Below are 12,002 nucleotides of genomic sequence, written 5' to 3' on the forward strand. Positions count from 1 at the left end.
CCCCTGGACAGAGGCGGTGGGCGGGGCGGCTCTCGGCCCCGCCCCCCTGCTCTCCCGAGGGCCGGCGCGGGGGCTGAGGCGCTGACTGAGGCGGGATGTTCCGGGGCCGCAGCGCCTGGTTCTCGCAGAGCGTCAGCCCCGCGCTCCGCGACTTGTGGGGTGAGGGGCCCCGGAGCGCGGGCCCGTGGCGCGGCCGTTCGCGGGGCGGGGGGCTGAGGACGGTCCCGGCCGCGGCTCGGTGCGGGGGGGTCCCGCGGCAGCCCGAGCGCTCAGCGCCCCTCTCTCCCCGCAGCGGCGGAAGGAGGCGCCGTGTCCGCGCCCCGGGGCGCCGAGTTCCTCTTCAGCAGCGACGCCTCGCACCCCGACACGCAGAGGTACGAGCGGGCCTGGCCCCGCGCCGCGTGATCCGCGCTGGCTGCCCCCCCCCCCCCCCCCGCTGCGGGCTGGGGCAGGCGCACGCGTCTCTGCTCCGGGGGGGCGGGAGCCCTGCGGGCTGGCGGGCTCAGGCGGAGCGGGGGGGCAGCCGCTGCTCTCCAGCCGTCTGCTGCTCCTGGCCCCCGCCCCTCCCGAGCCCCCCGGCCCGCTCAGTGCAGCCCCCAGAGGGGCAGGGACGGGGCTGCCTCCCGGATCCCTTGCACAGCAGCCAGCTGCGTGGGGCACTTTGGTGCCCTGCGCGGTTGTGTATCCGTAGGGAAGGCCCCGTGTCTAGCCATCTCAGTCGCAGGCTAAGGCCCCACTGTGCGAGGCGCTTCACAATCCCAGCCCAAAAAGCCAGTCTGGTCCCTTTCCACTCGTTAGTCGCTGTAAGCTGTGGGGCAGGAGCGGGGTGGCTCACCTGACATACCCTGGGGTAACCTGGGCTTACTGTCAGGCTAAATTAATCATTCAAATAATTGATTTTTTTCACATTTCTTGTTTATAAAAGTTCTGTTGTTTCCTCTAGAATACACCAGAGCCTAGATTATATCGAGGGCAGAGCTACAGTTTTTCATTCTTGTTATCTTTCTGCAAATGCAAGTGCCAGCTCTGAAATGAAACAGACAGTAGCTTTGGGTCACTTCATCCTTCCCCCTGCCTGCGTGCAAGAAGGTTAGGAAAAATATAGAGACTTTGCCGTACAGCTTACTCATTGTTTTAAAAGCCGACTGTTGGTGATGTTGAGCATATGCAGTCAAAGTACAATGACCTCAGCCTGGGTGCGATAGGGAAGAGGAGTATAGGGTGTGTCCTAGGCTAGATCAGATTATTTTGTTTCCATTAAAAAGGAAAAAAGACCTCTTGGGAAGGGTTGAGTGAATGAGCAAATGGGGATCAACCTGGGAAGGCTTGGAGAGGAGCAGAGAAAGAAGCAGGGAGCTATGGGCGAGAGAGACAGCAGCTTGTAAAGGGACTTTCATAAGTGCCCAGCCTAGACTTGCTAAAACAGTTGAACCTATGCAAGAGAACTTGTTATTTTGAGCTCATGCTGCCCACCAGTATCGGAGAGCATGGAGAGGTGGACTGAGTCAAATGGGGGCCAGCAGGCCTGCTGATTTTGGGCGAGGGGCAATTGCCCAGGGGTTGAGGCAATTTAAAGGGACCTGCCCGTCTCCCAAGAACCAGGTACTGGGCCTTTTTAAATTGCTCAGGTGGGCTGCAGACCCTTGCGAGAGGCTAGTCCCCAGCTCTATTCCTTCCATCTGCATCCTTCCCACTTGGCTGGAGCTGCAAGACTCCCCTTTCCCCCTCCCTTAGTGGTAGCCACAGTGGAAGTCTGTATGTCTAGCTGGACATGGGAGAACTGGTTGGCTATAAGGGGCCGAGGGAGTCTGTAACCCCTGCTAGAGATCCTGCCCTACGTACTAATCACTACAGTGTGGTTTCACCAGTGGTTAAAGATCACCTCTGCTAGGTGACTGATTTTTGCCAGCTAAATACAACTGTGCAATACTTCTAACATTCATTTATTTGTATTCACTACAGAAATTAGACAAAAACTTGGTCATTTCATATGGGAGCAGATGAGTGATTCCCTGATGGAACAAGTAAGGTTGTACTAAACACACATTGGGGCTGAAATCCTGTCTCATTGAAAGCAATGGCCAAACTTAGCTTGGCTTCAGTGGAGGTGGGATTTGATCCTAGGACTTCATGAAACAGTAGATCACATTATTTTTTCAATTAATGAATTGTGATAATCAAGATGTGAACTACTGCCTGTTGTATATCCCCCAACCACTGCTTGGTGTCCAGGGGAGCAAGCATTCAGAAAATGGAGGTGTAGAAGGATGTCACTACTATCACCACAAAGCAAGGGCCGTATTCTTAACAATAATGAAATGCATTGGGAAAAATCAACAATGATATAAAGCACTCAGTCAGAAGGAGGTTACAAAACTGTGCTTTCTCTGTTTACTGCTGGCTGGGTGGCTGGCTTAATGGTAGTCCTTTGTACTAACCTGGGTTTAGTTTGCTTGCCTCCCTGTCAAACTACTGCTATGCAAGAATCTTCTTCTGCCAGAGACTGAGATTTCTGGACACTGTGATCAATGCAAACTGCCTTCTACTGCAACACTTGAATTGAGCTTTAATATCATAAGTAGTAAAATCTTAGTCCCGTGAAGGACATTTGATTGTCCTGTGTGCACAGCTGAGATGAACATAGGTTGTAAGGCCTGTAAACAGCAGTTAAAGTAAAGGAATCACACTGCTGAGCAATTAGTGTGATGGATCCTTGAGATGGATCCCAGCCCACTCTGCAGGGTAAGGGCAGACTGTTTTGTTCCCACTTCAGTTTTGGTTTCTGTACAGTTTAACGTTTGTGTGTGCACGTGCATGTCTGCACATATACACTGGGGCATGTTGCCTGCTTGTGAAATGTTTGTATTTGATAGTACATATCATGGGATGTCAAAAAATTGAAAATGATAGTTACTAGAGGCACTTTCTTTTGCGTCCTTATCAAGTCAGAAGGTGCTGTAAGCACAAATTTAATCAAAATGTATGTTGACATCTACAGCTTGATGAATTAACACCAGATGAAATAAAGACTAGCATAAAAGAAGATGAGCAAAGAATAAAGGGCAAAAGAGACTTGGATGACAGGTATTTATTTCCATGTTAGGATTGCATAGATTTAGGCAAACAAGATTGTACAGTATAACATATCAATTGATAACTTGGAATCCTAATGATTACAGTGTACATGTCAGTAGTAGTTATTTTGCTGTTGATCATTTTTTGAAAAAACCTTCAAATAATGTATTTATTCCCTGATCCCAAACTGTATTCCACTTCTTCCCACTGTTCCCTGCCCAGTTGCCAAAACCTTCTACTTCCCCTTCTGTCAACGCCTGCACTGGGATTATTTGTTTAGTACAAAAATCTGCTGTGTAGTGAAAACTGAAGAAGCAAGGCCATGCTGAAATAAAATGTAATATCAAAAGATATAAGATAATAGATTCTGTACACATTGTATTATGCAGTCCCATATGTAATTCAATAAAAACTTTAATTTGTGAATTTAGCAGAAGTTTTTGCTGCTGAATTTCCATCTTGCCACACTGGGCTTCTCCAGAAATGAGGAGATCTTGCTATGGAAATTAGGCCCTTAGCCTTGACCGTAGATTGGCAGGGAAGGGAAATTTTGAAATTCCCATGAATAGCTGAATCCAATGAGCCAGCCATTCCTGAAAGCAACCTTAAAAAGTGTATGAAGCAAGTAAAAATAATGTTTTTTCTCTACAGTGATAAAGAAAATAGAGTATTAAAAACACCAATGGGAGGGAAACTTGCATACTGTCCACTTCAGGATTACCCAGTGAACAACATGGTGACAGGTAAAGATTAACACAGGTGGACTTTTTGCCAAATGGAACAAATGCATACGGTGCTCTGGGCGACTGTGCTGAGGATTGGCCTACTCTGTGCCCAATTCATGTTTGATTTCTTTATAATGCAGGTAGAAGATCATACTGCATCTTTCCTGTACAAATTCTGTACAATCACTGTTCATGCAGTTCTGCCTGTTTTCCTAGTAAGATGTCTTTCTCTCCATAGGAACTTTAACAGTTTGGTTCAGCAAAGGGTGTAGTTCAATTACACTGATTTGAGAGGATTTGTTTTTGGTGAAACCAGGTTGTCTCCTATTGATCACTTTAATTTCTCTAGGTGTTTGCAAGTATCAAAAGTGATGCAGAACTCACTGTGCTAGCAGTTTATCAGATGTTCCATCAACTTTAAAATTACTGGCTAGTGAATCCCTGGGTCCGCCTTTTCCCCTCCTAAAAGCAGATGTTGTATTTCATAGAATCATAGAATAATAGGACTGGAAGGGACCTCAAGAGGTCATCGAGTCCAGCCCCCCGCCCTCAAGGCAGGACCAAGCTCCGTCTACACCATCCCTGACAGATGTCTATCCAACCTGTTTTTAAATATCTCCAGAGAGGGAGATTCCACCACCTCCCTTGGCAATTTATTCCAATATTTGACCACCCTGACAGTTAGGAATTTTTTCCTAATGTCCAATCTAAACCTCCCCTGCTGCACTTTAAGCCCATTACTCCTTGTCCTGTCCTCAGAAACCAAGAGGAACAAATTTTCTCCTTCCTCCTTGTGACACCCTTTTAGATATTTGAAAACCGCTATCATGTGCCCCCTTAATCTTCTTTTTTCCAAACTAAACAAGCCCAGTTCATGAAGCCTGGCTTCATAGGTCATGTTCTCTAAACCTTTAATCATTCTTGTCGCTCTTCTCTGTACCCTTTCCAATTTCTCCACATCTTTCTTGAAATGTGGCGCCCAGAACTGGACACAGTACTCCAGCTGAGGCCTAACTAGCGCAGAGTAGAGCGGCAGAATGACTTCACGAGTTTTGCTTACAACACACCTGTTGATACAACCTAGAATCATATTTGCTTTTTTTGCAACAGCATCACACTGTTGACTCATATTCAACTTGTGGTCCACTATGACCCCTAGATCTCTTTCCGCCATGCTCCTTCCTAGACAGTCGCTTCCCATCTTGTATGTATGGAACTGATTGTTCCTTCCTAAGTGGAGCACTTTGCATTTCTCTTTATTAAACCTCATCCTGTTTACCTCTGACCATTTCTCTAACTTGCTAAGGTCATTTTGAATTATGTCCCTATCCTCCAAAGAAGTCGCAACCCCACCCAGTTTGGTATCATCTGCAAACTTAAGCGTACTCTCTATCCCAATATCTACATCATTGATGAAGATATTGAACAGTACAGGTCCCAAAACAGACCCTTGAGGAACTCCACTTGTTATCCCTTTCCAGCAGGATTTAGAACCGTTAACAACAACTCTCTGACTACGGTTATCCAGCCAATTATGCACCCACCTTATCGTGGCCCTATCTAAGTTATATTTGCTTAGTTTATCAATAAGAATATCATGCGAGACCGTATCAAATGCCTTACTAAAGTCTAGGTATATGACATCCACCGCTTCTCCCTTATCCACAAGGCTCGTTATCCTATCAAAGAAAGCTATCAGATTAGTTTGGCATGACTTGTTCTTCACAAACCCATGCTGGCTATTCCCTATCACTTTATTACCTTCCAAGTGTTTGCACATGATTTCCTTTGATCTTTTCTGACATTTGGGAGCTCACCTGTGCATCTGATAGTCTGTCTAGTTCCATGAATGCTTTAGTGTGTGGGTCACTAGAGTTGGGTGATATGAAAAAGTTCACATTATGAGGCTGTGTTATGGCTTCCCCCTTTCTTAGTTGATCGTTATGAGATGTTCTTGAATCTGGTAAGTGGACTATGCGGTTCTATTGCAACATTTTTCATATTCTTTTCAATATAATTCACCCTTGTGCAGATGGAAAACCTTATGGTCAATGTAAATTCTGTTTTGAAGGCTTAAGCAGGACTGAAGTAGTACATAGATTTGATCCTGGATTTTCTACGCAGAGCTGAATTTCTATCTTAAGTAGACAAGTTCATTCCTCCCTACTCCAACATTGCCCCCCAGTTTAGAATATGGGGTGTGACTAGCTGCACACTCCCATGTGGCTTCTGTGGGTGAAAACTAAAAGGTTCCTAGCTTGTATTCAAATCCTAGTTCTGTTCAAATGGGACTGACTAATGCATTGGAGCCTTTTAATGCACACAAGGGGAGTGTGTCCAGAGAAGGATTGCCTAAGTACATCCCTTCCAGTATGTATGTTTTTCTCTTCCATTTGCAACAATGAAAAAGCCTTTACTTAACTTTTGTGCACACTGTTGTTAATTGAATATTTGCAACCCTGTACTCATTGCTCTGGGGCAGTGTTTCCCAATTGGTGCTCCGGGGAACCCTGGGGTTCCGTGTAGTAAAACTGGGGGTTCCGCGAGGAGCTGGCACTCCCCCACCCCCTCTGAAAGAGAGAGAGCCGGCTAGCCAGCAGAGGCATGGGCAGCGAGTTGTATGGGCTTGTGGTGCCCATGCTCCACCACTATTTGGAACTGGAGCGGGCCCTGGCCCCCCCCCGCGCGTCCTCCCACCCTGGTCCTAGAGCGTCTCTCCCCCGGCCCCGTCCCATCCCTGCCGTGCATAACCTTCACTGAGTTCCGCCTTGCTGGCTGCTGCTGCCCTGCAAGGCGTGCTCAAACCGGTAGGCTGGGAGATGCCTGGGCGTGACATAATGTCACGGCCCGGGATTTTAAAACTGCTGGGCGCTGCGTTGCGCTGTGTGGCTGAGTTGCAGGTTTGGAGTCCGGGGACGGAGCGCAGACTCCAGTCCCACAAAGTGGAAGGCAGAAGGTAGGGGAAGGGGAAGTGCTGGGAGAGGAAGGGGCTTATGTGGAGGGGAAGGGGAGAGAGGGAAGAGAAGGGAAGGCACCAAAAGGACAGGGTAGAGGAGAGACAAATGCCAGGGGGCCAAGTGCAGACAATGAGGAAAAACGCAGGAGTGGGAGGTGTCAGTGGGAGGGGGACAGGGTGATGCCGGGAGGAGAGAGGGTAAGGGCATTGGAGGCTAGAGGGGGGAGAGGGAGGTGCTGGGAGAAGGCTTGAAAGAAGGGGTGGACATGAGGAAGGCCAGGATGGAGCAAGTCGCGTGTGAGGGCACGGGCATGAGGGGAACAGGGGCAGAGGGTGGTGAGGGGGTGGGCAACAGGGAAGAAGAGGGCAAAGGAGGTAGGGGCAGTGAGGGAAGGGGGAGGCAACAGGAGGGTGCAGGAGTAAGAGAAGGTGCAGGTGCCAGGGGATTCAGGTGGTGAAGCAGAAGGGCAGACACCTGCAGGGGAGGGACCACCACCAGAGGAGAGATGCAGGGCAGGTTTGTAGAAGGAGGTGTTAGAAGAGGGGATGAGGAGGGGTAGCTCACATGATCAGAGTGGGGCTACTGGAGGAGTGGGCACAGTGAGGAGAGAAGGGCTGGTGGAGGGGAGGCAGGTTACAGGAGGGCTGAGGGCAGTGAGAAGGGCAGGAGTCAGGACAGCAGAGGAGAGTGAGGAGTTGGGAGGCAGCAGGCAGGGAAACTGATGGAGCAAGGGAAGGAGATATGGCAGCAGAGAGAAAAGGTAAAGGTTTAAAAATATTTATTAGTAACTTGAGTGCCACAGTGACACATCCAAACAAGTCACATGAACTCAGTACTGGTGCACAACACAAAATTCGTTTTGCTCATGCGAGGAAACTTAGGCTTTGTCTACACTGGCAGTTTCTTGCGCAAGAACATGTCCACACTGCCATGTGCAAGCTGTGCTTTTGCAGAAGAGCATCTATGGCAGTGTGGATGCTCTCTTGCCCGAGAAAGTGCCGATGGCCATTTTAGCCACAGGGCTTTCTTGCTCAAGAAATTTGTGTTGCCCATCTACATTGGCCTCTTGGGCAAGAACAATTGCACATAAAGGCTTATTCCTGAGGAGGAGCATCATAGTTCTTGCGCAAGAAGCCCTGATTTCATACATGAGAACATCGGTGTACTTGCGCAAGAACACACAGCCAGTGTAGACAGGAAGCAAGTTTTTGCGTAATAGCGGCAGCTTTGGCGCAAGATCACGCCAATGTAGACACAGCCAAGGGGAAGGAGGGAGGGAGACAGGGGCAGGGAATCAGCTCTGGCTCAGCATGTCTGCATGGTTTGGGGGAAGGTGCAGGGAAATTGAGCTCAGCTGGGTTGCAGAATGGGGAGGTCCGGGGAGCTGGGCTGGGCTGCGGGGTGTGTGTGTGTGTGGAGCTCAGAGCTCAGTTTGGCTGCAGGAGGAGGGAGGTTCCAGGAACCGGGGCTAGACTCAAGGGGAAGGAGGGGCAGGGAACCAGCGCTTGGCTCTGCAGTTTTGCAGGGCTTGGGGGAGGTGCAGGGAAATGGGGCTCAGCAGTCCTGTGGGGGAGGCATGCAGGGAACCAGTGCAGGGCTCAGCTGGGCTGAGGTGGATGGGGGAGGGCATACAGAACAGACGGGCAGCTCAGCTGGGCTGTGAGGGGCTGCAGGGAACTGGTGCTGCACTCCCTTGGATTGTGGGGGATGGTTTTGGGGGAGGTGCAGGGAACCAGCAGGGGTGGGCAACTCAGTTGGGTAGCAGGGGATAGAGGTGCAAAGAAGCCTAGTGCGGGGGGGAGACCAGGAGCCCTGAAATGACCTCCCCTGGTCCAAAAATCCCTCATCTGGGACCAGTCAGGTCCAGAGGGTGCCAGATCAGAGAGGTCCAACTCCTACCCAAGTCCCCTCCTTGCACCCTCCCTCGTAGCCAGACACCCTACCCCCAATCTGCTCCTGCTTCCTCCCGCTGGCCAGACACTCTACATCCAGCCTGCTTCTGCACCCTACCACCATCCAGACCTTGCCCCCTTCCGTCCCCCACCTCCCTCCCAGATCCTGCACCCCATCCCTATCCTGCTACTTGGCAGCCCTGCCGTCCACCCCAGCACCACCCTGTCCCTGACCCCAACACCCTGCCTCACACCCCAGGACTCAGCACCACCCTGGCCCTAGCCCTAGCACCCTGCCATCCATGCTAGCACCCAGCAGCACCCTGTTCCTTGTCCCAGCACCCTGCCAGTCACCCTAGTGCCCAGCAGGACCATGTCCCTGACCCCAGCACCCCACCACCTGCCTGCCCCAGCACTCTGCCACCTGAGCCAGCATCCTTCCACCCAGCAGCACCCTCTCCCCAGCCTCAGCACCCACTTTCACTCTGTCCCCTGCTTCCACCAGCACATTTGGGACCACATTAGTGAGGCTTGGGGGTCTTTGGAGGGTTGTTGGGGTTTTTTTGCATCTCACTTATGTGGCCCCAACTGACTTTTCTGTGGGTCAGTGACCCTTGACTCAAAACAGGTTCCTCACCCCTCTCATAAATAGAGACAATACTAAAACTTTTTGAGTCTGACATATTTATTTAAAAATGAAGCCTGGCCAACAAGCCCCCAATTGGGGCCAAACCCCCATCTCACTTCACCATCTTAACACTCCTGTACCACCTGACCCCAAATCTGAGCCTATCATAAACTGGAACCCCCTGTCCTGAGCCTCTTACATCCCCAAACTCCTGCATCCCCACATCCTCAGTCTTCTGTCACAGCACTCCTGCACCATCCACACATCACAAATCTGTGTCCTGAGCCCGTCATACTCACAGCCTTCTTGCCCTGAGTCCCTCACATATCCAGCCCAAACTCCTGCACCCTCACATCCACAAGCCCATGGCTTGCTCAGCACCTCAACCTTCCACCTGACCCCAACACTCCCGAACCTGGAGCCCCCTTCCCGAGCAAACATCCCCTTCTTCTGCATCTAAATTCCCTCCCAGAGCTTGTACTTCTCACCCCTTCCCACACCCAAATCCCTCATTCCTACTCCACACCACCTATCTCAACCTAGTGAGAGTGTATAAGGGGTGGGGATAGCAAGTGATGGAGAGGAGGGGAATAGAGCGGATGTAACCTCAAGGAACGGGGGTAGGGGGGGGTCTTGGGGAAGGAATGTGATTTTCATGCATTGGTGGGTCCCCCCCCCCTTTTTTTTTCTTTTTTTGCTTGACAAACCTAGGGGTTCCTTGAAATTCTGAAAAGGGTTCCTTGGCCAAATAAAATTGGGAAACACTGCTCTGGGGAAATGTCGGCAGAGCTTTAGGAACTGCACGTGTTTCCCAACAAAGTGCTCTTCTCTCAGTACATTAAAAGATGTTTGGTGTGATCTAACTGAAAATCATAATAAAGTACCAGGCATTTCTGTATTTGTGATACTGTGTCTGTGGTTCTCCCCCATTCCATTTCAACAATATTATTTAATTTTGTGTATATTCATTCCAGAAAGGCCAGTAAAAAGACTGGCCTGGGTGCTGTAGCATTCCTGTGGTGTTTATACGGGCCTCTACATTTTCACTCTGCAGGTTATGTCTCGGCTAGTGAGATGAAGAAATACCTCGGTGAGCTACGTGATTTTATTCCTGGCACTTCTGGTTATTCAGTCTATTGGATTAAAAATGAAATGGACATATTCTCCAATGTGAAAAATAAATTGAAAAGAAAACTGTAAATGACCATTTAAATTCTTTGTATAAAAAATTTGACTTGGCTTTGCTAAAACAGTGTTAAATAGACATTTGCGCATTCCATTTAATAACATCCCATCTTTAATATTGCATGTTTAGCATTGTATATGTTCATGTTCTGCCTTTGTGCTGGTTGATGGATATTTTAAATAGTATGTTTTCATGGTTTTTTTTTTTTTTTAGTCCAGTGATTGAAAGACTGAAACCTGAGTTGCATTTCAGACTAGCTTATTTTATTGGTTATAGCTGGTTGTGTCTTTTAATTTATTGGATACTTGTTATATTTTAATAGTTACATTTGTTTTAACTATTTTAAACTGTATTTTATATTAAAATTAGGCTTTTATCAAATAATTGTAAGATATTTCTTTTCAGTATGACAACTTGAGCAGCGGTTTTATTCTCACATGGCTGCATGGAAAACAGTATTTCGGGTAATTCTGACGGTTAGCTAAGCAGACATTAGTAAAAGTAAAGTACACTTCTATTTAGATCAACAAATGTGAAGAGCAACTAACAAAAGACACAAACTAACAGCAAAAATTGTTGTAAGTACTTTAGGAGCAGGAAACCTGCCAAACAAACAGTGGAGGTCTTGGATGATCAAGGTGCTAAAGGGAGGTTCCAAAGAGGATGGAGAGAGGCTGTTCACAGTCGTGACAGATGGCAAAACAAGGAGCAATGGTCTCAAGTTGCAGTGGAAGAGGTCTAGGTTGGATATTAGGAAAAAAGAATTTCCCTAGGAGAGTGAGGAAGCCCTGGGACGGGTTCTCTAGGGAGGTGATAGAATCTCCATCCCTAGAGGTTTTTAAGTCTCTGCTTGACAAAGATTGATTTAGTTGATATTGGTCCTGTCTTGGGCAGAGGGTTGGACTTGATGACCTCCTGAGGTCTCTTCCAGCTCTGATTCTATGAATAGTCAAGGCCATTGCAGGGATGCTAAATGAACTCTTTGCACCCATCTTTGCTTCCGAGGATATGAGGGGGATTCCACTCCTGAGACATTTTCAAGTGACAAATCTGATTCATCCCACATTGAGGTAGGAACAAACTGATTAGAACCATAGAGCTGGAAGACAAAGGCAAAGAAAGCATTGAGTACTTCAGCTTTCCCCACATCATCTGTCACTAGGTTACCTCCCTCATCCTGTAGGGACCCCACCACACCCTCACTGATCACCTTCTTGCTAACATGCCTGTAGAAACCTTTCTTGTTATCCTTCACATACTTTGCCAGTTGCAATTCCATTTGCGCTTTCGCTTTCCTGATACCCCCTCGCCTGGCATTCTCGAGCTATACATGTATACCCCTCCCTGGTCATTTGTCCAAGTTTCCACTTTTTGTAAGCTCCCTTTTTGTGCTTAAGTTCAGCAAGGATTTCCCCTGTAAGCCAATCCGGTCTCCTATCGTTGTTTGCTTCTCTTGCTATGCATCGGGATGGTTTCTGTGCCTTCAATAAGGCTTCTTTAAAATACTGCCAGCTCTCCTGGACTCCTTTCCCCTCCATG

At 48.6% G+C, this 12,002-nt stretch overlaps 1 protein-coding gene across 1 annotated transcript; it reads left to right on the forward strand.

Annotated features, from left to right (window-relative positions):
* On the forward strand, nt 1-10,847 carry TERB2 (telomere repeat binding bouquet formation protein 2). Its single transcript, XM_075897496.1, has 7 exons — nt 1-159; nt 293-374; nt 944-1,089; nt 1,963-2,024; nt 2,999-3,084; nt 3,727-3,818; nt 10,332-10,847. Exons 1-7 carry the CDS (start codon nt 96-98, stop codon nt 10,475-10,477), a joined length of 678 nt encoding a protein of 225 aa, XP_075753611.1. The 5' UTR covers nt 1-95; the 3' UTR covers nt 10,478-10,847.
* The last annotated feature ends 1,155 nt before the right edge of the window (nt 10,848-12,002 follow it).

Source organism: Pelodiscus sinensis, chromosome 14, assembly GCF_049634645.1.
Source record: "Pelodiscus sinensis isolate JC-2024 chromosome 14, ASM4963464v1, whole genome shotgun sequence".
Lineage (NCBI taxonomy): Eukaryota > Metazoa > Chordata > Testudines > Trionychidae > Pelodiscus > Pelodiscus sinensis.